This window comes from Pteronotus mesoamericanus, unplaced genomic scaffold, assembly GCF_021234165.1.
Source record: "Pteronotus mesoamericanus isolate MK-2021 breed Mesoamerican mustached bat unplaced genomic scaffold, CSHL_Meso_final contig_1108, whole genome shotgun sequence".
NCBI lineage: Eukaryota > Metazoa > Chordata > Mammalia > Chiroptera > Mormoopidae > Pteronotus > Pteronotus mesoamericanus.
In genome coordinates, this window is record NW_026555016.1 from 42,148 (window position 1) to 67,059 (window position 24,912).

The 24,912-nt window shown below is 47.6% G+C and overlaps 2 protein-coding genes across 5 annotated transcripts in view; both read right to left on the reverse strand.

Moving 5' to 3' along the window:
• Window positions 1-856: 856 nt before the first annotated feature.
• On the reverse strand, window positions 857-8,402 carry MTMR11 (myotubularin related protein 11). The gene is made up of 18 exons (XM_054574952.1): window positions 8,337-8,402; window positions 7,886-7,961; window positions 7,336-7,457; window positions 7,048-7,108; window positions 6,739-6,881; window positions 6,210-6,288; window positions 5,955-6,090; window positions 5,619-5,706; window positions 5,371-5,459; window positions 5,162-5,286; window positions 4,669-4,735; window positions 4,360-4,430; window positions 3,657-3,823; window positions 3,182-3,355; window positions 2,502-2,684; window positions 1,782-2,075; window positions 1,265-1,444; window positions 857-1,016 (listed from the first exon to the last, which is right to left on the reverse strand). Exons 1-17 carry the CDS (start codon window positions 8,400-8,402, stop codon window positions 1,307-1,309), a joined length of 2,079 nt encoding a protein of 692 aa, XP_054430927.1. The 3' UTR covers window positions 857-1,016; window positions 1,265-1,306.
• A 3,980-nt stretch (window positions 8,403-12,382) lies between these two features.
• OTUD7B (OTU deubiquitinase 7B) overlaps window positions 12,383-24,912 on the reverse strand; it is a 52,659-nt gene continuing 40,129 nt past the window's right edge. For all 4 annotated transcript variants that reach the window (XM_054575168.1, XM_054575194.1, XM_054575174.1 and 1 more), the window contains 6 exons: window positions 20,721-20,833; window positions 18,948-19,075; window positions 18,498-18,647; window positions 17,787-17,901; window positions 16,721-16,805; window positions 12,383-15,843 (listed from right to left, as the gene is read on the reverse strand). In XM_054575168.1, coding sequence (XP_054431143.1) covers window positions 14,635-15,843; window positions 16,721-16,805; window positions 17,787-17,901; window positions 18,498-18,647; window positions 18,948-19,075; window positions 20,721-20,833 — 1,800 coding nt within the window. In that variant the 3' untranslated portion in view covers window positions 12,383-14,634. The remainder of the gene's footprint in view (window positions 15,844-16,720; window positions 16,806-17,786; window positions 17,902-18,497; window positions 18,648-18,947; window positions 19,076-20,720; window positions 20,834-24,912) is intronic.

Sequence of the window (24,912 nt, forward strand, 5' to 3'; positions counted from 1 at the left end):
AGACGCGGGGGCGGGGGCGGACAGCGGCAGTAGGCGGAGCCGGAAGCGGCCGCGGCCATTTCAGGAGCTGCTGAGACGTGTTGCGGCTGGGTGGACCGGTCCCGTGCCTGGTCGTTCCCTAGGGTGTTGCTGGGAGGGCTCAGGGCGAAGAAGGTGGAACGGAAACGCCCCGAACTGCTCACGGCCGTGTGTGACGCTACAAGATCACGCTGCTTTCAAAGTGTAAATTTGGAAGCTAAGGAACAAAGCTTCACTTTTCATATATTTTGTTTCCCGGAGAAGAGCGTGCGAGGAACCTCCTAACCCAAGGACTCGGCTGCCTTGGGGCGCGGAGGCACTCCCTTCACCCCGTTCGGCAGCCCCGGCCTGGGCTTGAGTTAGTGTTTCGTCACCTGCAAGGGAGGGATTGCAGAGTGCCGGAGCTTAAGTGACGTCTCAGCTGGCCTCGTGGTTACAGCATAGCGGGGTAGGGGGAGACTGAGGGTGACCGAAGCCGAGAGATGGTTGACATTGAAGTCCAGAGGCCTCAAGCTCCAGATCATTCCTGGCCCGGCCCCAGTAACCATTTTCTTGGTATGCTTCTGCCCCATCTGCCCCTAAACGGGAGGCAAGGAAACGAGAGCCCCTTCTCCAAATTGCATGTGCATTGTGCAGACCTTCACGTGGCCCATCCCCTCATTTCCTTGCCAGTAACGTGAGTGCCATCCGCTCGGTCACACCAGCCCCTCTCACCTCGGATCTTTTATTCAGACACAAGAAACAATGCCAGCAACATGTATAAATACTGTGCTTTAATGAACCCCTTAAATAGAAATCTCACTACAAAAATATACAATTGGATGTGGAGACAGGGTGTCTCCCATATCTACTCCATACCCATAGGAAGCTATAAGGGAAGAAGTAGAAATTGGAATTAAAGAAGCAGTAAGAGGAGGTGAAAATGAGGTTTGTAAGGCCATCCTGTTGGGACTGATCTTGCAATTAACAGCTGGATATCCAAAAGGGATGGAATTGCTCTGAAAAAAAAGAGGTGATCATATTCTGGATTGTTTTTGTTTCTTAATTCTTCAAAGCACAAGAGACTAAATATGTATATATAAAACCTTGAGGAACCAAACGGGACAGAGCAAAAGTTGGAGGTTAGCACCACCATCTGCAATGGAAACTGGAGACAAGGACCTTGTTTCAGGGGCTGGGATGTGGAAGCTGAGGCAGCAAGACCAGATAAGGAAAGTGGAAAGGACTAGACAGAACTCTCCCTTACCCCAGACCACCTATTTCCTTGCCCATGGCAAAGCCAGCAATTTCAGCGGGATTTGGAATTTGGATCCCTTTTCTCAGAGTGATCCTCAGGAGATATTCTTGGTGTCCATTTCCGTAATAACTCCTGAAGGTGGGCTAGCTCATCCTGGAGGCCAGTTATTGTGGGAGCTGAGAGGCCCATCTGGGAAGGAAGTAAAGAGAGGCAGAGGAAGAGTATTACTGCCGCTCCAGCTCTCTGCTTTTCAAATCTGTTCACTACTTCTGGTGTTTTTAATCCCCATTCTCCCTCCAACTATATCCTGGGTTCCACTTGATCTGAGCTACAAAGTTTCTCCCACCCACCCAACACTCCCAAATGTATCCACTTTGATACCAACTTGAATGGTACCTTCACTTCCCAATTTCCCCAGCCTCTTGCCTTTCCAGAGAAATCAGAAACATCTGGTTTCTCTCCTAAGAACATCTGGTTCAGCAGTCGAACCTTTCTCCCATTCCCAATCCCTGTCTCCCGTTCTCACCTGGACCTCAGGCCTTCCCCTTAGGTAGCAGCGTCTCCAGAGCCTGATCTGGGGTCCCAAATATCCAGGCAGCAGCAGCCCCGAGGGTAAAGGGCAAGCTCCCCAATGTGAGGGGAGCCCCCACTCCTGATCAGCCAGACTTTCCGAAGAAATAGCAGGTCGAGGGAGCCAACGAGAAGGGACTGCCAGCAGGGAGGGACTGTCCCGCCAAGGACAGAGCTGGTTCAGGGGAGTCAAGGCCCCTCTAGAGAAGAGCCATACAGAACTGGGGGGCCTAGGAACCATGAAGCTTGGCTGAGGGGAAAAGAAAATCAACTGGTGACATAGAAACCAGATGGCCCAGTTTTCCCAAATTGTGTCGGGAAGGACTATCCAGCTACCCACCCACTCACTGCACTAAGTGATGGAACTACCAGCATCCCACTGAGAACTCAAACTTTCCTCTTCATTGGGCTTCAGAGTAGACCTCAGGACTGATTAAAGTTGATTGTAGGGAAACTTGTAAAATGTGTGCATCAGACAAGATGAGGAGGACCCAAAGGATGCCCTCTGCTATTCTAGGATTTCTGCCTCCCTGGGGACAGTCAGGGATAATGAGTGAGAGCTACAGAAGGGGAGCAGGGTAGTTTTCCCTGGGGAACTCATAAACTGTATCTTTCACCTTCTCCCCATCTATTAGGGTGAGCCTGTGAGAAAGTCAAGGGAGTTTAGACACCTTACCTGCTGTCTAGGGAGCCAGGAATCTGGGCAGTATTTTGGGTCATAGCCAGGATTATGGAATTGTAGAATCTGTTCATTGCTGTAGCGTAAATCCCAGTCCCAGACAGACAGCTGTGGGTCAACGGAGTTCCCAGTGGGGAGTTGGGAGTATCCTGGGGTATAGACTTGTGTATAGGAGTTGAACTAGACAGAGGAAAACAAGAAAAAAGAATGGTTAAACAAACAAAAGCAAAAAATGCATAATCCTTCTTGCAGGTCTAGAGAGAAATTGTGAAACACTCATCTCTTACTTCAGGAATCAAATGTAGGGTATAAATCCAGTCCTGAGAGCACCAGCCTCCCCCTTTCCTACCCACAGACGTCACTTTTATAAATCAAGACTAAACTTCAGCACTGGCTGGTATGGCTCAATGGATTGATTGCCAGTCTGCGAACCGAAAGGTCACCGGTTCGATTTCCAGTCAAGGCACTTGCCTGGGTTGCAGGCCAGGTCTCCATTCGATGTATCTCTTGCACATCGTACATCAATGTTTCTCTCCCTCTCTTTCTCCCTCCCTCCCTTCTCTCCAAAATTAAAAAAAAAAAAAAAAAAAGACTAAACTCCAGAAAGTACTTCTCAATTGAGGGGAGGGGAGGGAACAACATTGTGGAAGACAAGTCAAAAAATGGAAGCCACTAACCTGTCCATTTTGTTTTCCACGCTCCCAGGGAGTGTCTCTCAAGAATGTAAGGGTGTCAGGAACTCTGACACTGTCATGAAGAGCAAGAAGGAAAAACTCCGAGAATTCAAACTCAGCAGGAAACTGCTGGAGGAGCTGCCAGACGCAGTCAAGGAAGAGGAGAAACACTGGGGCCTGAGGAGAGGGAAATTGAGAGGTTGGAGGGACTATGGGAACCTCAAGGGGGAGGATGACAAAATGAAGGGGACACAGGGAACAGGGGCCACGGAGAAGATCAGGACATAGAAATCTGAATTGAGCAAAGTAGGGAGTGTGGTCCCTCACACATCTGGGTCTCCCTTCAAACTCAGCCTAACCTCAGGACCCTTAGGACCTGACTCACCTCCACTGGATTATACTAGATCATTTTAGGATCCTCTTACTTCTTTAGTAACACTGCTCCCCACCCCGATACCCTCCCAAAATATTCTCTCACCTTTTCACTGACCCCAGTTCCCCCAAGTCGGGTCAGGAAGGGATGTCCAGCTGCCACCCACTCTCGCTGCACTAGCGATTGGAAGCCAAGCAGTGTTCGGGCTTCAGGGGCTGAAAGCAGCTGGACGAGTGAAGAGAGGAGGCCATTGAAATCACGATCACCGCGCTCTGGGTGATAAAGAGGGACAAGGGACAAAGAAGGAGAGGCCAAGAAACTAGGGCAGAAGAGAGTGAGAAAAGGAAACATAGCAAGAAGTGAGAGGTATAGAGGGGAAAAGTTTGGGGTAGGCAGGGTAGAAAGGGCACATAGAAGTGAAGAGAAAACAAAGACCTTGAATGATTCACTTCATAAACTCCACTTGGATAGAAATACCCAGCCTCACATGTAGAGGGCAGCACTTAAATCTGAAACCAGCTTCCACATTGTCCTTCCCATCCCAACCCCAATTCCCATCCACTGGGGGAAGGATGGGAACAGAGGCTGGAGAACCCTTCTGCAAGGGAGCACAAGCTGTGGTGGGGAGGCAGAGGTAGCCCTTGGGGATAAGTTAGAGCTCATGGGTAGTTCCTAGGAAAGGGAGAGAAGGATGTCGGCACTAGAAGGGGACAAGGAAGCCTTGTAGGTCTCCCTCCCTGAGCAGGATCCAGGCAGGTGGGTAAAAGAAAAAGCCAGGTAGTGGAGTGAGTTGACCCAAGAAACTCACCTTGAAGTACTACAGAGCGAACTCTAGATGTCACTAAGACTGAGATGTCACTGGCCTTTCGAAGACAAGACCTGGAGGGGCAGGTGAGGAAGAGGAGGGAAGAATGATAAGCCTGGAGGAGGGGAGTGATGGGTCAAGGGATAGAACAGAGGCCAACTCCAAAATCCTGCCCCTCCTCCTTCTGAGAGGCAGCAAGTAAGTCTTGGGAAACCAAGGAGAAGAGTTCATGGAAGGCCACTTAGGAGCCCAAGTTAACAGATGTTTGGGAGGGTTGAATTGTAAGTTACGGCTAGGAAAAGAGGGGAGTACCTGACATAGTCCAACCATCGTGTTCCTTCCAGGGCTGAGAGCCATTTATCCTCGGCCACTGGTGAATCTGACAGAGTAGAGGGGTCAGAAAGGCAAAGAGATTAGAACCTGGGATTCGAATTCAGGGACTACAGCCTGAAGTGTTAAGAGTAAGTCAGGCAGTGGTCGCCTTGGGCTGGGGGTAGGAATGAAAAGTACCTTTAAATGGCCATAAGGTTTCTAAAGTTAAATTGTGGTGATGTTTGTACAAAATTATAAACTCAGGGAATTGTACACTTAAGATGGGTGAAGGATGAATTTTATGGCATGTAAATTATCTCTCAATAAAGCTGTTTAAAAAAAAAAACAATACATTGGGGTCTGGAAGACAGGAAATCAGTATGTAGGAGATGGGAGAGTAAGAGTCACTGCGCTGAAGTGTTACTCATCTATCACAGGCAAATGGCAAACCAAGTTAGGGTCAGCAGACCTAGGGGTCAAAGGGTATTCTCACCAGGCAAGCAGAGGGCCCTCAGCCTCAGGTGGGCAAGTTGGACATCTGCAAGACTAGGCAGCTCATCCATAGTGTCTACCAGGACAACATCAGAATGCCCAGCCTGGAGCATGGACTCCACTGCTCTGGAGGGGAGCAAGTCAGAAAGTAAGGGAAGGAGTCTGTCCTGAGCATCTAACCTTTGGTTCTTCTCATCAAACGTCCCTTACCTGATGTCCTCTTTGTTAGGGTCACTGGCCATGTAGAAGCCTCCACAGCGGAGGAGATCACTGCCCCCAGGGTGGTGCCAGGACAGGCGCTTCAGGTGGGCGAGAGGGGGATTGTTGCGGGAGAAGCTCCTAGCCCCACCCTACCCTTGCCACTGCACTGACCTCACAGGGATCCCCTCCCTCCACCATGACCCCTGACCTCCCATCACCCTCTAATCCCCACCCATTGTCCTGCCCCTCACACTGACCGGTCCACGGCCCTGGTGAAAGTGGCCAAAGGCTCTCCTGACCTCACTGTCCAGAGTTCGGATAGGCACCCAGAAGTAACGGGAGAGGCTGTGAAATTGAGAGTTATGTCACATCTGGGCTCAGTGACCACATAATGCAAAGCTGTGATTACAAGGAAGCTGCTTAGGGGGGGATCATTCCAAGTAATCTCTGGTTTAGAGATCTGGAAGGTAAGGGGGATGGTTTTGTGGGTGTCCTAGGAGGCTAGAGTGTGCAGTGTGGAGTGAGCTTCAGAGAGTCTGGGACCCGTGGGAAGATTGGGAGGCTGCAGGGGTCGAGGTGGACTAGGGGGTCACCTGGTGGCTACGTCGAATCTCTCATTGATGAGACTGACCCTCCAGCCGCTGGCTCCCTGCTTTTTCCTCTCAGTCTCCCACTCTTCTGATGTCTCGAGGAGGGGAACAGGTGGTTTTCTGGAGCCAGAACTCTGGCCTAGGGCAGGAGTGAGGCAGAGGGGAAGAGAAAGAGGCAGCTTCTCAGCTCTTCTGTCTTCAGCCGGCCTGCTTTTTCAGGCCCTCTGCCCTTCCTTACCCCAGAGCACTCTCACTCACCAGCCCTGCTCCGGGTTATCCCTGCGTACTGTTGGGCTTGGCTGCTCTGAGCTCTGGCTTGAACAATGGCCTTGGTCACCTGTGGAGGAAAGGACGTCCCATCCTGGTTCAGACCGAAGCGAACGGAAGGAACCTTGGCGTACTGCTTCATTGTCTTTGCCACTAATAAAGAACAGCCGAGACAGTCCCTAACAAAGGGAGCTGGGTTGGGGAAAATACATTTAGAACCACAGAATCACAGTGTTCATTCGGGAAGGAATTAGGAATAATATTCTCCAACCCTCCCTGTTTTTCAAAGAAGACACTTGCCCACAGTCAATTGCCTGATAATCGGCATAGGTGGCCTACAACTCAGGCCCTTTACCTCCTTGTACTATCATTTATCCCAGCCTTTTAGCCACCCCTTGAGGAAAGCAGCAGAGAGACTGATAAGAGGGATCCTGGGAAATAAGGGAGTACTGGGAAGTGCCAGGGCAAGGGTCCCAAGGTTCTCAGGGAAGGAGGGGTCCTTGGGGTGGGAGCCTCTTACCTGAAAAGCCTGAGGCTCTAGTCCTCCAGTCTCAAAACCAACTCTGAGCAGCCGGAAGTCTTGGCCATGAATCAGGATCTCCTCAGGGATGAATTTAAGCAGGGACCCTGGGCGGTGGAGTTGAACTCGGGACAGGCTGCTCACTGAGGTCAAGAATTAGAGAGCAGTGTAGCCACGGATCAGGGCCCCTCTAGGAGGAACTCTTCCTGCCCATCCCACTGCATCCCTGGCTGCCTTCAGAGAATAGAGAAAGGACCAAGGAGCTGACCCAACACTCCCAGGGAGCCCCTTCACCCAAACCCCACTTACCAGCCTCTAATCGCCCAATGTTGACCAGGGCAAAATCATAGTCACTGCTTAGGGGAGTCTCCTAGAGGAAGCACATGACATGCTAAAGCCATCTGGAATTTCACATCCCAACTCAGCAGCCCCTCACCTTCCTAGAGAGAGATCCCACTGACTATCCCTGATACATTCAAAAGGGAGCCTTTAAGAATAACTCTCATTATCTCACTTCCTGTGATGTGTGTCTAATCCTTCTGGACTCCCCTGCCCATTTCCTGCTAGCTGTCCTTTCCCCGGGCTTAACCATCTCACCTGACTCCGCTGCCATCCACAGGGCTGGAAGGTGACCCTCAAGTTGGTGCAGATCAGGGTTCCAGGCAATTCCGGTTCCAGCCCCTTCCGCACCCCTGGGGCCCATGCTAGGATCTGCTCCCCTGCAGGGGAAGCCAGGTTATAACCACTCCCAGTGTCGCACATGCATACATACCCACTCACCTGAGATCTCAGAGGGACCATTAAGACCCTCCTCTAACTCCTAAGGATGAAAGCTTTAGAAGGAGAGAATTTGTAATCTTTTACTCAACAGCCTAGAACAGTGCCTGGCACGTAGTAGGCACTCAAATATTTATTGAATAAATAATTGAGGAAAGGGGTAACAACATCAAGAAAACAGAGGGACCACGAAGGTCAGAGCTCCCAGCCAGCTGGACAGAGTCAAGAGAATAAGCCTCAGACAGAAGAGACACTTTGAGCCAGGAGAGGAATACAAAGGTATCTTTAGTGAAGATATGGAACGAGGTTGGAGTAGGATGAAACTGGAAAGTGCTTCTGAAGATCAGAAGTACTGGAAGAGCATCATTACCTGGGAGGCATCCAGAGGCCAGGCAACTGCCGAGCTGAGGGCTCCCGGGCTCCGGCATCCCACTCCCCTGGACAGACTTTGGTCCAGGGGGCTGCGAAGGGTGCAGGGTTACTCCCCAGCTCTCTGCAGCCCTGGGGTCTGGGAATACCTGAGCAGCCACCTTTGGAGTCCTACACTCAGACTCTCAGGGGAAACTGAGATTAGTGGCCGTGGGGTGCTCAGGACCAGGGTTGGCAGAGGAAAGGGAGGGAGGGGCTGGTTAATGGATAATGAGACGCTGAACTTGAGACTGAAAAGGACAGACCAAGCTCCATCAGCGAGTTGCTATGAGACACACCCTCCTCCAGCTCTAGATCCTTTTCTTTTCTTTTTTTTTTTTAATCTCTGCATCATCCCCACTCACAGCTCTTGCTGACAACCCCTTCCCCCAAACCCGCTTTCCTCTTCTTACCCCCATCTCTGGCTCCTCCTTCTGGGGGGCGATGTTGAAACTCTGGCCCCGGCCCCCCCACCACATTTCTCCCGCTCCATCCGGAGAAGGAGCCGGAGAAGGAGCAGTTAAGGGTGGGAAACCTCGAGGATGCTCAAGCCCCTTGGGGAGAGGCTGGATCTGGCGGTTGAGAGGAGGGAAGTCAGGGGCGGGGTTGGGGGACGCTCAGGGAAAAGGAGCGTTTGAGGTGCACGGAGCACGATTTGGGGTCTTTGAAAGGTGTGTCCAGCCCAGCTAGAGGAGGCTCCTCGGAAACTTCAGTCGACTCCGGAGACGGGGGGAGATGCCCAGCCCCTTAAAGGAATACACACACCATTTGGGGAAAGTAGAGAGGAAGTGGAGGAGCCTGGGAAAGGCTAGGAAAAAAACTGGAAAACTGGGGAAAGAAATAGCCCAGATTCAAATTTTTACCCTGCTCCCTGCTCTTCCGGTTCATGAATATTGGAGACTGTTTGAGGGGAGCAGCGATACCGAGTATTAAATCGGAATAATTCAGGCCACTTCTCTAAGACTATCCCGAGTGGCTTTCCCGGGAAGCTTGGTTTTTTAATATCTCAAAAGGGGCGGGCGGTGGAGGAAGTGGGAGGGACGCAAAAGCAGTTCAGGCCTCCATACAGCCTCCGCTGACAGACCTTACAAAAGGGGTTGAGCAGTAAATGGAAATTAGACCTCAGAGGAGTTTTGCCTGGGGAGACCCAAGAGCTGGGGAGGGGGTCCAGTTAGTGTCTGTGTACATCCTTCTCCAGAGAGCATGAAACATACCTTGTGTGCAGGGTGCAGTGGAAAAGTGAGAAACTAACATCTCTCCAGGAGGCAGACCCAAGTTAAGAGTCTGTTTATGCACAAGTTCTGGGGTGGGGGTGGAAGGCCCAAGGAAAAGATGCCACCGCTTAACCCATCACACACACACCCCGCTCCAGCCCCCGCCGACCAACTAGAAACCGGAGCCCACTCCAGGTATACGACTCCTCCCTCCAACCCAGACACCAGATCTCCAAATTAATAATTCACGCTCAGGACTCTGAAAGCTGAGGGCTGGAAACCTCTGCTGTTGAACAGTCCCATTCCTCCTCCCTCCCCCTTGCAGCCCAAGAAGCAATGGTGGGGGGAGGGCACCAGGAGAGAAGTAAAGGAACTGCAGGGGAAGGGGCCTGGGGGAGGAAAGCAAGGCAAAATCTATATTTAGATATGAAAAAGGCAGGAAATAAAATACAAAGAGTTAACGAGCTGCTGTTTTATTGATTTTGAGTCTGTACAGAGGCAGCAATCCTTAGGTGGGGCCCCAGTTTTCCAAAGTGTCACTTTATTCCCTCCAACCCCCAGCACACACACCCTTCCGGCCTCAGCTTTAAAAGTTCCCTGTTTGGGCTGCAACTGTGGAAATAGTGAAAATACATATTGTGAGACAGGGAGTCAATCTGGAACAAAGAGCACACACCTGCTACAAAAAGGTGGCTGGCCCATGAGCCTGATTCTCCTGATTCTCGAGGTCCTAATAGCTACTAAGCACTGCCAACCCCACCTGCCTTCTACGGGCCTCGGTTTCTGAGGAAGAAAATACTCCCCAAGGTCTGCCGCAGTAGAAGAGGTGTGTACCACAAATTTAAAATTTCACTGTCCACTTTCGTCTTCCCACCACCCTTCATTCAAGAGCCTCATTCTGTAAATACTTTGAGGTAAGGAACAGCAGAGGAATACAGAGTAAAACATCAGGAGATTGGGGGAAAAGTCAGAGGCAAAAAAAAAAAAAAAAATGGATTAGTACCCAAACAGGAATGCCGTGGGGGCAGCAGCTGAGAGGTAACGGCAGGACCCGCTCCCACACGCACCCAGTGGAGGCTCAGTGGATGACAGGGCCGGTGGAAAGGCAAGGGGCTGTATCAGATTTTTCCATTTTCAGAATCCTGATCTGGTTGCAGATTTGTGCCAAGAGTGAAGGCTGCAGGGAGGGGCAGCTGGAGGAGCTGAGTGACTCAGAAGATGAGTCACAGATCCTTATAAGCCCAGAAAAAGGCCAAAGTCCTCCCCACCCCCACTCCTGTCCACTCTGCTAGTCAGCCAGCTTCCGTTCCTACCGGCCTTTACCCGTGAGGCCAGTGACGAGGTGCCATGGAAAGCATCTACATGGGAGACTTAATAATACTTTGTTAATCAACTTAAGTACATGGGACAAAACCACCTGCGACTTGCAGACTGGGTATCTACAAAGTGAGAGACAGAGTGCCTGCGTGACTCACTGATCTACAGCTGAAGGGCCTGGAGGGAACAGGACACTAAAAAAATCTGAAGTGCAGATGATTCCAGGCCAGGAAGGGGCTTCTAATTCCACCTTCTCACCTGTGGCTATGTGTCTGGGTAGCTCGGGGACAATCATCTCAAGCTCCTTTACGGGGAAAGGAAAAGCGTGACTGGAACCTTGGACCTGTGGTTGTCCAGAAAGGTTCAACAGTGGTGAAAGTCAGGTTCTCTGAAGTCACTCAGCATCACCTCCCAAATACACAACACGAAGTCATTGCTCATTTTTGTTTTATTGGTCTGTGAGCTTTAGTTTTGCCTAAGAAACTGGGCCAACAGAAGAGGGAGGGTGCTTCCCTCCAGGCCATACAGCGCTGTGCTTAACACCATCCCCACTCTACAGAGATTGAATCTTAATAAAAAAAAAATATATATATATATAATCTTTTATTTTGATGACAGAATCCAGTATGTATGAGGGAAAAACTTTTAAATCTTGTAACCTTCAACAAAACCAGCATAAAAGGAGGATTTTGGAGGCTTGCAGAATACTTGTTCCATCAGGACTGGGGTGAATGAGGGAGTAGCAGTCTTAAATCAAAAAGGGGAAAATCTCCCCTCTCCAATAAAAACCTCAGTAGGTGCCCCAATGCCCTGGATTAAAGGAACTAAGTGCACTTATTTAAGCCTGAGAGACAGCATCTCCCCTCAGCTGGGCTGCAGGGTCTGCCTCCCCCTTCCGCCCATGGACCCCTCCATAACTAGCAGTTTTGCTCATGCTGCGTGCACACCGTGTACCGCTCTTGCCCTCTCCCAGCACAGCAGTTGCATGGGCTTGCCTCTTCCACCCCCTCACCTTCCCAAAATACCACACACCAACCCAACTTCATTTCCCAGGCACTATTTCCTCACCCACCACCCCCATCCCACACAACGCTCTTCAAAGAATAAAGCAAAACAAACCTTAGTCATCCCTATAGAAAAACATCCATTGAATCAGGGTCCCGCCTCCCTAGAGTGGAGAGCTTTTTGAATGCCTGAATAAATAGTTGCCTTCTCAAATTAAGAAAAATATTAATTTATTTCTTAATAAAAAGCTATAGGGCCTAAATAAAGCCGTATTTTACCATACTTGCCCCTAGGCTGCCGCCCAGAATTTCCATCTTTATTTGAAAAAAGAAGTCAGAAGAAATTGGGATTGGTTAATTTATAAATCAAAACAAAAACCAAACATGACACAACGTTTCCATTTTTGTTCATCTGTCCTGTTTTTAAAAACAAAAGTATTATCTAGAACTAACAGAGCAAATCCAAACACAGCAGTCCAGTGGAGAATCTAACACTTTCCTGTCCTATTCTCTGGGGGAACCCCTGGTCTGTTTCCATGCTTCTTGGTCCAGGCCAGAACCCTGTGGTATAGATGGGTGCCTATGAGAAAGCTAGGTGAGCTGTGTAAATTCGAGGTGTGAGTTCGAGCCACCTGTTGTTTGGGTGCAGATCAGGGGATGGAAGCCCAAGAAGTGGTGGTCTCACTAGTGTTGTTCTAACCCCGGAAACAGGGTGAGGTGAGGAAGGCACTCATTTGGAGCACAAAATTTAAATGGTGCCCAAAACCCAGTAACCAAGATACTATCTTAATGCAGTATCTTCTGAAAATCAAAACTAATGTGAAAAAACCACAGTGAACAAAGTATCACAATTTTAAATACAGACAGGATTCAACCCCACACTTGCTCAACTCAGCCTCACTGCCCTTACCTTAATCCTAATCCTGTTGAATCCTATCTTTAAGATTTTGATGTTTTGTTCATTATGCGGTTTTTTGCATTAATTTTTAAAAATATTACATTAAAACATTATCTTGATTGCTGCGTTTTTTCGGTACCCTCTTGAGCTTTGTACCTGAGAGGAGTGCTCGTCACCTAATCCCAGCGCTGCCCAGCATACACACACACCTGCCTTTGGAACCTGACTACTTTGACTTCATTGCTTCCTTAAAACCAGTCTATTATCAAATACAAGCTTAAGAATTCCCAGGCATAGGAAATGATTAAATCAACAGACTATCAGATTTGGAAAATAAGTGACTTTCAAGTTTGTTGAGGAGGAACCTTTCTAAAATGTGAGCAGTTCCAATAAAAAGGAGTGTCTTGGTGGCTTTGTTACCAAGGGGGGAGCAAGATGACCATTTTACTGATTGGGCAGAAGCAACATATGGCAAACAGGGGTCCCCCCACCACACCCCCACAGCCTGTATCCGCCTTAGATCAAATGTGAGGATTACATTCCACGGGGTGGGCTATGAGTACATACCTCCAAATACAGAAAAATAGCCCCGGTTAACACCTGGACACTTAAGTACACTTACTCCCCGTCTTTGTATGTACCCAGGAGTGTATACAATTGCATAGTTTATTTTTTTTCCCCCAGGGGAAAAAAGAAAGGAAAATTGGCCCAGGATAGGTCCTCTGGTTTAAAGCTCTTAAAAATGATGCTGGCCAGAGCGTAGGCTGTCCAGACTTGTGCTTTGTGCAAAATGCAAAGGAGCTCCCCCCACCGTGTCCACAGGTCCACTCCCACCCCCTGGGGAAAACAGTTGGGTCAGGGAAGGGGGGAAATCCAAAGGCAGATCCGCTCATTGGGAGCAATCTGTGATCTGTGGTTATAGTTCACTAAAACAGACTTCTCTACCTTTTTATAAATTGCCCCAACCCCTACCCCATGTTTCAACATCAGTCCTATTATCAAAAATATCTCTTCTTACAAAGTATTTTTTTTATTATTTTAATAAACTAACCACAGATTAAGGTCAGCTATGGCTTAACAAAAAAGCCAGGGTGTTAAGTTCATTCTCTAAAAGTAGAGAGGAAGGACAAAGAATCACTTAAATAGGGGGGGGGGAATTATTTTTAAAAGTTTTTGCTTGCTGGGGTCTTGTTTTCCTTTAAAAAAAGTCAAAAAATAAGTTGCTTTCTACAGAAATGCAGCAGCAGAGGATGGTAGTGCTCTACTTAAGTTTTTGATTTGGTTTGAAACAGTCTGGCCAAAGGTCTGCCCTCCTCCCACCCGTCCCAAGGCGTGCTCAACCCCCAGTATGTGGTTATTGCTAAGTAGTTAAAAAAAGGTCATCTCCGCACCAATTCACCTGGAGAAAATTCAACACACACAGCTGCTCTTCTCATCACTCTCTTCCCTTCCCCAGAGGGAACTTTCTTTTTATAAAATAAAATGAAAAGTCTTTTTAAAAAAAAACCACACAACCTTCTTAACTTAGCTGAGCTCAGCCCTCGAAAAGGACAAGGAGAAGAGGGGGCAATCGGCAATCTCCTCTTGATCTAGAACAGATGACAGAGGGTGTTTAGAAGGAAATAAAACTTAAGAGGAAAAGGATTCCCCTTTTAAGTTCTTCCCTTTCCCATCTCAATAAACCGACTTAAACTCCCTCCTAATGGGCACCCATAAGCACACGACTGCCTTGTCTTTCCAGATCCTTCAGGAGACTTGATCCAACCTTAATTTTCATCTTAATTCAAGTCAATAGCAAATTTGTCTAATTTCCCAGTTTCTCTCCACACCCCCAACTCCACCACCATGTGCTTTTTTCCAACCTGAAAGAACTTTGGTCTGTGTTTTCCCTTTATTGACTGAGGACCACCTTTGCCTGTTCCTTTCCCAGACGTCTGCTACTTCCCAACCCCCACACACCAAAGCTGCCTGAGGTCCCTCAGGTCCTGGGATGGACCCACGGGGCTGGGAGACAGAATCACCACCTTTCCCCCTTGTACCTCTTCAGTCCCATCAAGTCAAGGGCTGCAAAGGACGAGCACAGCCCCGGAGGTGCTGTCCAGCCCCACCCGCTCCTGCGGGCCCAGCAGCCCTCCAGCACACGCACTGAAGTTTCCAGCCAGGCTCCCATGAGTATCACTGCAGTTGCCCCATCAACATGGGGGGCTGGGTCCTGATGAGCCAATTAGCTGAGCTGAACTTTCTTTGTTTAGCCCCCTTGCCCTCCAAGGTCCCCGCCTCAGAACCTGTGCACCAGTAGCTCCCCACCCGGTTCCCGTTCTCTCCTCCTCAGTTCTTCCCTGTAACAGCAGGAGCAGAAGTTGTTTGTCTCGGGGTGTCCATAGAAGCTGCAGTTCGGTTGTTTGCATTTGGTCTGGGTTGGGGGAAGCCCCCTGGGCCCTCCAGCCCATCCATCTGGCTCAGGGGGCTCTCGGTAGCCGTTGCTGTAGGAATCAGCCACGCGGAAGTGGGGTGGTAACAATGCGCCCCTGTGAACTCCATCCTTGGAGTGACTGCCTGGCTCCAGAGAAAGGCTGCTGTCCTGGTGGGGGTAGGGTCGCCCAGGAGGGCACTGTCTAGGGAAGGTGGCATACGGTGGAAGGGCCCCCCCACACGGACCCCCTGCCAACTGCCTCCGGGGTTCCTGGCAGTGAACTCCACCCCCAGAAGGCCGAGGGATTGTATAGCCCCCAGGGTAGCCAGTAGAGAACGACATCGCCTTGGACTCTGTCTGGGGGGCTGTCAGCAGCTCCTCCCCGCCATCTGGCTCTTGTTTTTTGGCCGGAGGAGGCCCACTCCCCACCCCTCCATTCATGATCTTCCTCTCTGCCTCCTTCTGTTTCTGCTCTGCCAGGAATCTCTCCTCAGCATCAGAAAGGTAGCGCTGGATCATCTCCTCCTGATACTGGTGACGGTGACCCATCTTCAGGGTTCCAACAAAAATGAACTTCCCCTCCCCTTGCATTGCAATCCTCATGATGCTCAGGCTCTGCATCACCTCCTGGCTATACTTGCTTCCTCCATTACCCACGGCCTCCACCGTGGGCTTCTCGGACACAGGCCCATCCCCCGCGGCCTCCTCTTTGCCACCCTTCCAGCTCTTCAGCGAATTTTTCTTTTTCTTCTCCAGTGTCTCAGTGCCACTGCTCACCCCAGACCCTGTCCCCATCCCTCCAGGCTTGGAGCCTTTGCTGTGCATCAGGCCTCCCATGTTCTTCTTGAGCTTGCTGCCCAAGGTTTTGCCAAAGCTGCCCAGTTTGTTAGCCACTGAATCGGCCCTCTTCTTGTCCTTCTCCCGATCTCGTTTTGACTTCTCTTTCCGCTTGCTGCCCTCATTGCTGGTAGAACTGCTGCCAACCGACTCCTTGTCTGATTCCCCAGACTCAGGAGTGGACCGGGGCTCATCTCCAGCTGAGGCCGTAGGAGACTCAGGTTGGGCCAGGGGAGCCTGGAAGAGACAAAAACAGGGTTGTCCGTTATCCCACTGGGCTGAGTTGGGGGAGGTCCCCAGGGACCCCTAGATCACCATCTGGCTCATAAGGCTCTCTGTAGCCATTGCTATAGCCATTAGCCACGTGGAAGAGGGTGGTAATGCCCCTAGGAATCCATCCTTGGAGTGACTGAGTATTTTCAGGGAAGGGCTGCTGTCCTGACAGAGAAGGGCCACCCACGAGGGCACCGTCCTTCCTCAGCTCCAGTCACTCTCCCGTGGACAAGGGAAAGATGTATCTAACATTCAGCTTCTGTCTCGCCCACTGCAATGACTTCTTTCATTATAAATTTCTCTAAGCCAAATTCTTCCCAAAATCACACTCAGGATTAAGTCTTGACTAACCTCAACCAAACCACTCCAATCCCTCAGCAACGGAGCCCCTCAACTGTTAAGACATCAGCATGGGAGTCCATCAATTTGCCCTTCCTTGCCTTAGTTCCTGTTCTATGCAAACTAATGGCGTCCTCAGAACCTACTGATCGGGGGCTCCTGAAGCTGTTCTGTCTCCTCTGGTGCCAACACAGAGGCCTATGTATAGACAGCTCGAGACAAAGTAATGACGACCTCAAGTTCACCAAAAAGTCAAGAAAAATTTTCTTGAAGAAATTGTTTTCGTATCAGAAAGCAGAGCTTGGCTGAAGTGAAATGGGGCACTAATGGGTAGAAAGGCAGGAGAAAAGGACTTTGGAAACTTATCTGACATTGTCCAGTTATTGCTAATCTTGAATCATAAGCCACCACTCAGGAGAGACTCAGAAGGAGAGAAGCACCAGATCTCCTTGTTCTCCATCACTAACAATGAGGACCGACAAGGGTGCAATGACATCCTCACCTGTGCATCCGAGGACACCGGGATCCACTTCACATTCATGTAGCTGTGCAACAGATGCAATTTGACCTCTAGGGACAGAATTACACTGAAAAAAGGAGAAAAAGGGAATTAGAAATGTACTGTGACCTTTAAAAAGCAAAGCAGTGTTGTCATTTGGGAGGGAGGGTGGATGAGGGCCACATGGCTTAGGACTCAGGGTTAGGTTTGCACTATAGCTCCACCAGTTCCTAAGCTTGATGACCTTGAGCAAGTCACTTCAGCCTTTCTGAAACTCAGACGGAGTCAGTAATGGGTACAGATAATAATACATCCTGTAGGTTTGTTATGAAGATTAAAATAGCACTTAGAGAGGGCACACAGCACAGTGTCTAATAAACAGGAAATTCTTACTAAATAGTGGCCATTGTTATCACCGTTATAAATATTATTTAGAAGGAGCTTTTGAAAGTTAGGTGAGAATTTACTTAAAAAGTTATAAACGCTGGGTTTTTCAATCAAACCCTCTCGTCTGGGTCTCAGTTTCAGGAGCCTGAAGGAGGCGGCTCTGGGTTAGAGATAAAGAGGACCGTTTACGTTCATACCCGCCTCACAGGGTGCTGCGGTGGGAAGCAGGAAGCCTAAACCAGCTTTTGGGAGGCAGGGCAAGGGCTGGGGGTCAATGTTTCCTGCTGTTTAAATTCCAGAAAGGCAAAAATCCAGAGCAAATTATTTTGGTCAGCTATTTAAAACCCCTCTCACTTGATCTGGGACAACTGTGAACTGAGCACCCTGATTTTCTGATCCCTGCTTTGGGGATTCTGGGAGGTATGAGTGTAAGAACACTCTCTACTGTAAGGAAAGAACAAGCTGAGCGCCCAGGAGTCCCATCTTTCACAGGGAGAAAAAGCAGGTGCGTGCTGCAGGAGTCCTGGCAGCCACCCCTCCTTCCACCTGTGCATCTTCCCGAAGACACGGGAGCTAGGATGTGACTGGCTTGCCTCTGAGCTGAGGCAAAGTCCCCAGGAGACGACGCTGAATGTGTGAGATCGCACTTATGAAGCACATGGAATGGCTAGGCCTGCCTCACCTGGCCAATCGGACATTGTCACTGTCATCTTTGCCCCATTCCCAGCTCTTTCCAGGGTCCACAGCAAAGTGCAGGGGCAGCAGCTTATGTTCTGAATCTGTAAGTGGGATCACAGCTGGGAGAGGGAAAAATACGTCATCAAGTAGTCTCTTCAAAGGGAGAAGCAGGCGAGTGAACGCACACTGACTTCACTGAAAAAGGCTCACTCGTACCACAGGTATGTCGTGAGAACTAGTCACTTCTCGGGTCTTACATGCGAATTATCCCAGCATTAAAAACTTACAGGCTGGTTTTCTCTTACTTCCCAGCATACAATTTAGGCCACTAATCTCCATGACCCCCCACCAGTCAACGAACACCCATGATATTCTTGCCAGTTAATGTGGATTCAGGGAATTGAAAGTCAGTAAGACAAATACAGCAGAGCATCACCTGGAAGGTTCTATGGCCTTAATATGTAAGCTCTTTACTTCAGAACAGAGAGCAGGGAATATAGGCCACTGTGGTTTTCCCCAAACCATTTTTTTTTTTTTTTTAATTTTAAACCCTGGCATATCTTATAGTTTAGTACTGTAGAATAGTATCAATAGGCACTGCCTCGGCATGCACATCATTTAATTCTTTCCTCCTACGTTCTCTCGCACTTCAGTTTTTCCCCATGAAATAAAGCAAATCACAACACGCCCGAGACACAGACATGACATCTGGCACCTTGTTCCTTGCCATTCTCCTTCTGCTCCATGGACACAAGTGCAGAAAAGTGGGCCTGATCGTAGGCAAGCACCAGAGGGGAGCGGTGACACTGGCTGGCTGGGACCTCCAAGGGCAGATAGATGCCCCCAAAGGGAATGGGAGCAAATGCTGCAGGAAACCACAAAGATTATCATTAAGGCTATGTTCTTGCCTAATGGGCAATCTCTCTGCCCCACTCTACCAACTGAGTCCCCCCTTTCCTTCCAACCCTGCTTAAGAATTGTTTCTTAAAAAGCCTCATCGGTTAACCCCAACTTGAATCTCTGGACAATTTTGTGCTGTTCTAATTTACACCTTGTGTTCTCCCGAAGGGTCTATACACCCTCCTTCCAGCGCTCCTCCCAGTGCTGAGCCCAAGACTCCGCAAACAGTGGGTGCTCAGGGTGCAGTGAGCGCTGACTGACTCACCTTCTCCCCCGGAGTCCCTCAGCATGGTGTCCGCCACAACGACTATGGGCCTCCTAAGCACATGGGCAAGGACAAAGACGTGGAATTCTTCTAGACTCTCATATACAGGCTCCTCAGAACTCTCCACTCTAGGGTTGCAGAAGGAGGGAGAGGGAAGAAAACAAAAGACCCCTGAAGACCAATTCTGCAAAGAGGAAAAAGAGGAACGTCCTTGCCTGGTTTTCTACCCCCAAGGCTGCTGCGGACACAGCTGACTACTGTAAGCTGCCACGGCCGTTTCTACTTCAGTCTCACAGGCGTGGAAATGCAAGAAAAGGGATTTGAAGGCTCTATGGTTAAAGTAGTAGCAGGAATATGCAGGCAATTCCTCTCTTAACATTCATCTTGTTCAACAACCTTCCCCAATTCTGTTTGTAAAGGAGCTAAATACACAACTGAGTAGCCTTATCCTGCTGACTTCACCTACCACAACCACCCACACATCACAGTCTGTCCAATAAAAACAAAAACAAAAAGTCCTCCTCCCCTGTTCCTGTACTTGGAGAACAGACTCCTACCTACCTAGTAGCCTAATCAGAAGTCTGTGAAATGCTTACTGTTCTTTATCTCTCAACTCCAGTTAATCACCTGGCTTTGCCAATTCCTCCCCATAAGTGTCTCCTGTGTCTGCCTCCTCCCGCTTATCTGCAATCCGCCACTCGGGTCACACCCACGGCTCTCTCTTTCTGGGATCACTACAGCTGCCACTAGTCTCCCCTCCACTTCATCATCCACTCTGCCTTCAGTGTGTTTAAATACATGGATTTGCTCCTGTCGCTTGCCTACTCACAACTCAGTGACCTTCCACCCCCTTAAAGCACTGTTATTCAACATTTGGTGCTTGCTACAAATGCAGAGTTCTGGGCTTTACCCAGTCCAACTCAAGGGTGCAGGTCCTGAAATCTGTACTTTAAACAATTTTCCCAGATTATTGTTATGCACACAAAATTTTTAATTGGTTATAATTTTTAGTTTTTTCTTATAGAAAATTTCAAAAATTTACATCTATTCAAAACTAGAAAGAATATTATACTAAACTCTCTGTATCCATCACCCAGCCTCAACAATTATAAACACGTGGTCCATCTCATTTTACGCACACCTTGGTCTATTTCCCTACCAGCCACCACCCCCACCACACCCAATTATTCTGAAGTAAATCCTAGATGTAGCATTTCATCCATAAATATTTCAATTTCTATCTCCAAAACATAAAGAACTCTTTTAAAAATACTCACAATGCCATTAATATCACACTTTAAAGAGTTAACAATAATCAAACATGTAGACATTCTTCACATTTCCTTAGCTGTCTTACACATGTCCATACATTTCAACTGGTTGCTATGTCTTTTAACTGTCTTTAAACTTACATTCCCTTCCTCCTATTATTTTCCTTGTGATTTAGTTATTGAAGAAATTGGGTCACCTGTCCTGCAGTTTCACAAAGTCCAGATAGGACACAACTTTAAGTCCTTAGCATGGTACAGAGAAACCTTAGCGTGGCACACGCAGTCTGGGTTGCCCAGCCTCATCTATCATTCCACACCTCTTACTCTATATCCCAGCAATACTGAATGACCCAGAAGTTCCCAGAACATACCATGTTGTCATGCATTTCTGTGCCCGTGCCAGGCTCCTCTCCTTCCTCCTAACATCCTTTTAGCGCAGAGCACTTTAGACTCTGAGGATTCGGTTAACGTTATTTCCTGCTCCCCACTTAGCCATACGTACCCACCACAGTTGGCTCCATTGGTACCTAGATGCATGCGGGGCTCACTTGAGGCAAGCTTGATCAGCTCATTCCATTCCTTCTGCCATTCATCCTCTGTGTATACCAGCCCTGACTGTGTGAAAGACAGGCATTGGATATCAAGCAATTAGAGGCTAGATTCAAGAGGCAAACGCCATTCCAACGGGCTCACATTACCCCACTCCCTATTCTCTTAGCATGTGGCCTATATTTTTTACTACAAAGTCAAACCTCTTCTCCCTTTGAAAGCCAAGATCCATGAAAAAATAGTCTATGATCTCTGTCACATTTCTTTTCCTTCCATTCTTCCCAACCCATTGCAATCCAGCTTCTGTTTCTGCCCTCCAGCCTACGCCCTTCATGCCCCACAGACTACTTCACCAACCAATTCTGGGCAAAGGACAGTGACCTGCTAACTGCCAAATTCAGCAGACTCTGGTTCTCATCTTTCTCAGCATTCTTGCGGCACTTGATCTCCTCTTTAAACGCCCTCCTCCTTTAGCTTCCACAATGTTACTTTCTCCTACCGCTGTGAACTCTGCTACCTCAGAAATGCTGTTGCTGTGTCAATGATTTCAGCCTTGCTTACTCTGGGTTATCTCCTCCCCGACTGCCTCAGTCTCATCTACTGCCACCTATATGCTCAGGACTCTAACGTCTCCCTCTCCAGCTGCAGGAGACCAGGAAGATTATCATTAAGGCTATGTTCCTGCCTAGGGGGCGATCCCTCTACCCCACTCTGCCAACTGAGTCCTCCCTTTCACTCCAGCCCCTGCTTATTAATTCTTTCCTAGGAAGCCTCATCAATTGACTCCAACTGCTTTACTCTGAATCTTTTGAGAATTTTGCATTGTTCTAATCTATACCTTGTTTTTTTATCCAAGGGTCTATATATCCCCTTTCCTGCCACCTCCCCCACCCCAGTGCTTAGCTCAAGGCTCTACAAATAGTGAATAATTCCTATATTCACACTCAGTGGCCTGCTGAAGACTGCCACCTGCCCACAACTACCCCGAACTCTATACATTCAAAACTGAACTCCTACCTCTTCCAAACCCACTCTTCATTCTATATTCCTACCTTAGTGAATAGCACTAAGTAGCACTCAGACACCAAAGCCAGAAGCCAGGGAGTTATTAAAGACTCCTCTCCTTTTACCTACCCACACCCAGATCCCTTTAGTCAACAATCATTAAGCATGAACTACTGCAACAGACCCTTAAAACTGGTTTTACTACTTCCAGTCATATATTCTACTGATCCATTATCTACAATGCCACCAGAAAGATTTTTTTTAAAAGAGTTAAAACCTGATGATGTTTGCTCCCTTCTATAAATTCCTTTAAGAATTACCGTTACATATTAGATATAGTTCAAACTCCTTAAGCATAGCATACAAAGTCTACTTCCTGGCCCCTACCCACCTCTCTAATCAAATATCTCCTTTAATTCGCTGTAGTTCTTTCAATGTGCCATGTTGTTTAATACTTCTGGGCTTTTGTCTAAGCTGCTCCTTCTGCCTGGAGCAGTGCACTCCCTCTACCCACCAGGAAGACTTCCTCAGCTGTCAGGAGAGAGCGCAAGTATCACTCCTCCAGAAAGCCTTTCATAAATGTTGCTGGTAGATCAACCACTGCATCCTTTGTGCTCTCCCTCCTCAACTGCTGCACAGACGTCTATCATGGGAGAGTGGTTTTAATTATGTATTTCCATGCCCATCTCCTACTGCTACTTCTAAGGGCCTGGACCAAGTCTCATGCAAAACACCTAGTGCCTACTATGTGTTCTGTAATCAATAAATGCATATGCTGAGTGAAACTATAATTTTTCTCAAAGGAGCAAAAGTGGTACGAACAATTTAAGAATATCATATTAGCTTTAGGATGTATATGATGATTTGGAAGACCAGTCTACCTTATTGTATTTGACTTACATTAGTCTTAAAATGAGTTTGTACTGCTTAAACACACACTGACAAAATAAAACGAATCACAGTGGAAACATGAGGGTCATGAGGAACAAACTTAACAGGATTTAAAGAGCTACTGTGAGCACATTCCACTTTAATTTTAAAAATGACAAAGCTATCTTTAGTCTATAAAATGATATCACATTTTTTTTCAATTGAAAATAAGAACAATGCACAGGTTATATATGGGGTGCTCTGGTCACTCTGATATATATACATATATATGGCCACTGATGTATGTATGTGTATAAATATGTATGTGTATCAGTGTATATGTATGTATGTATGTATGTGTATGTGTATATGTGTATATATACATATATATATATAGTCACTGATACACATCTCCCTCCCTCTTCCTTTCACATTTCTGCTTGCTATTCTTATACACACAGCCACTAGGTGGCGTACCCTTCTAGCCTAAAAATGTTCTTACTGGGTTTTACCACCAATTTCAACACAAAAAAAGGAGGTCTGAGAAATAGAAACCATTTTGTTCGGTGTTTGGTCTTGGCTAACAGAAGCTCCCCAGCCCATGGCCACTCTTCCTCCAACCCCACTCCCAAGGTCTGAATGGTCTGAGATAAAACAGTGATCCAGAGGTATCTGACCTGCAGCACATAGGCTGCATGGGGCCCAGGACAGCTATGAATGCGGCCCAACACAAAATTGTAAATTTACTTAAAACCTTTTTTTGTTCATCAGTTTTTGTTAGTGTTTGTGTATTTAACATATGACCCAAGACAAGTATTCTTCTTCCAGTGTGGCCTAGAGATGCCAAAAGGTGCTCAAGACGCTAAAAAAATTATTTTATTCCAGGCTATATTTCCAGTATGGAACTTTCAATGTGCCCAGCAAAAGGAGATTGCTCCTTTGATAGTGACTATTCTCCATGCATGTATTTTCACTGGTCCTCCTCGCTAAGTACTCTCGTAATCTAACACCACCTTTGTAACTACACTAACTTAAAAGCTGGAATTGGGCACCCTGTTCTCTGACTGCTGCTGTCACTTCTCTTAATAAGCAGCATGTTCTGGTTTGGCCTTTCCTTGTCTCCCAAAGGATGAAACACAAGGTGCAGGTTCAGGGTTGGTGTGAAGAAGGCAAACTCTGGGCTGGCTCCAGCTCAGGCGACAGAACCTGCCATTTACTTGGCCTCGCCCTGTGCATTTATTTTCCTGAGGAATCTTCTTCTGGGGCAGATTGCTGATCAAAGATAGAATGCTGATCTTACTATCATCCTAGGTTAACAATGGGTTCTTTTGTTTTTGAAAAAGAACACATTCTACTTACATATTTTAAGGTGTCAGGACATAAAATTCTGACTAAAACCAAAAAGTCTCTTAGTTCTATATATTGTCAGTTACGATACAATAAAAGAAGAACATAAAGAAGATGAAAAGAGGGTAGGTCTCTGAAGAGATACTCTCACATTAATTCCAGAAACACCCAGCTATATATACATGCATGGCAAAAAACAGATATACCCAAAGAGCAGGAGATAAACACAGAAGACAGAACGAGGGGAGAAGGAAGTAGGGAGACCCACTGTGTTTATATAAATGTTAATGTCAGTATTAAAGGGAAGTGGTGGGTAAGCTTTTTCTATGAAGAATCAGATAGTAAATCTTTTGGTCTTCGTAGGTCATACCCAACTGCTCTATTCTGCTGCTGTAGCAGGAAAGCACTGACATAAACATATACATGTAAATAAATGGGTGGGGCTGTATTCCAATAAAACATTTTTTTTTTTTTTTTTTTTACAACAACAGTTGATGGGACTTGGCTCACAGGCCATAGTTTGCCCAACCCCTGCTATGTGCATGGAGAGTACAAACAGTCCATTTTTACTTCCATATACAAAAGCAGCTTCAACATTTGCTAAACCCCTAAGAAGTACCATTCAAATTCAATGTAACAGGCATACTTTTAAATTTTTTAAACAAACTAATTAAAAAAATAAATGGTATAGATGGCCAAAAATATTTTTAAACATTTCTATTTCTACATGGGTCAAAAACACAAGTCCTTAAAAAACTGGTCTTATTTTGAGCAATAAAATCAAAACAATACAAAAATCCTATGGATTTGTCATATCTCATCTTGCAAAAGATTACCACTAAGGACCTACTGAGCCCCTATCAGGTGAAAAGCCGTTAGATACACCTCTTCTATAGGTCTCAGCTTCCCCACACCAGTACTCA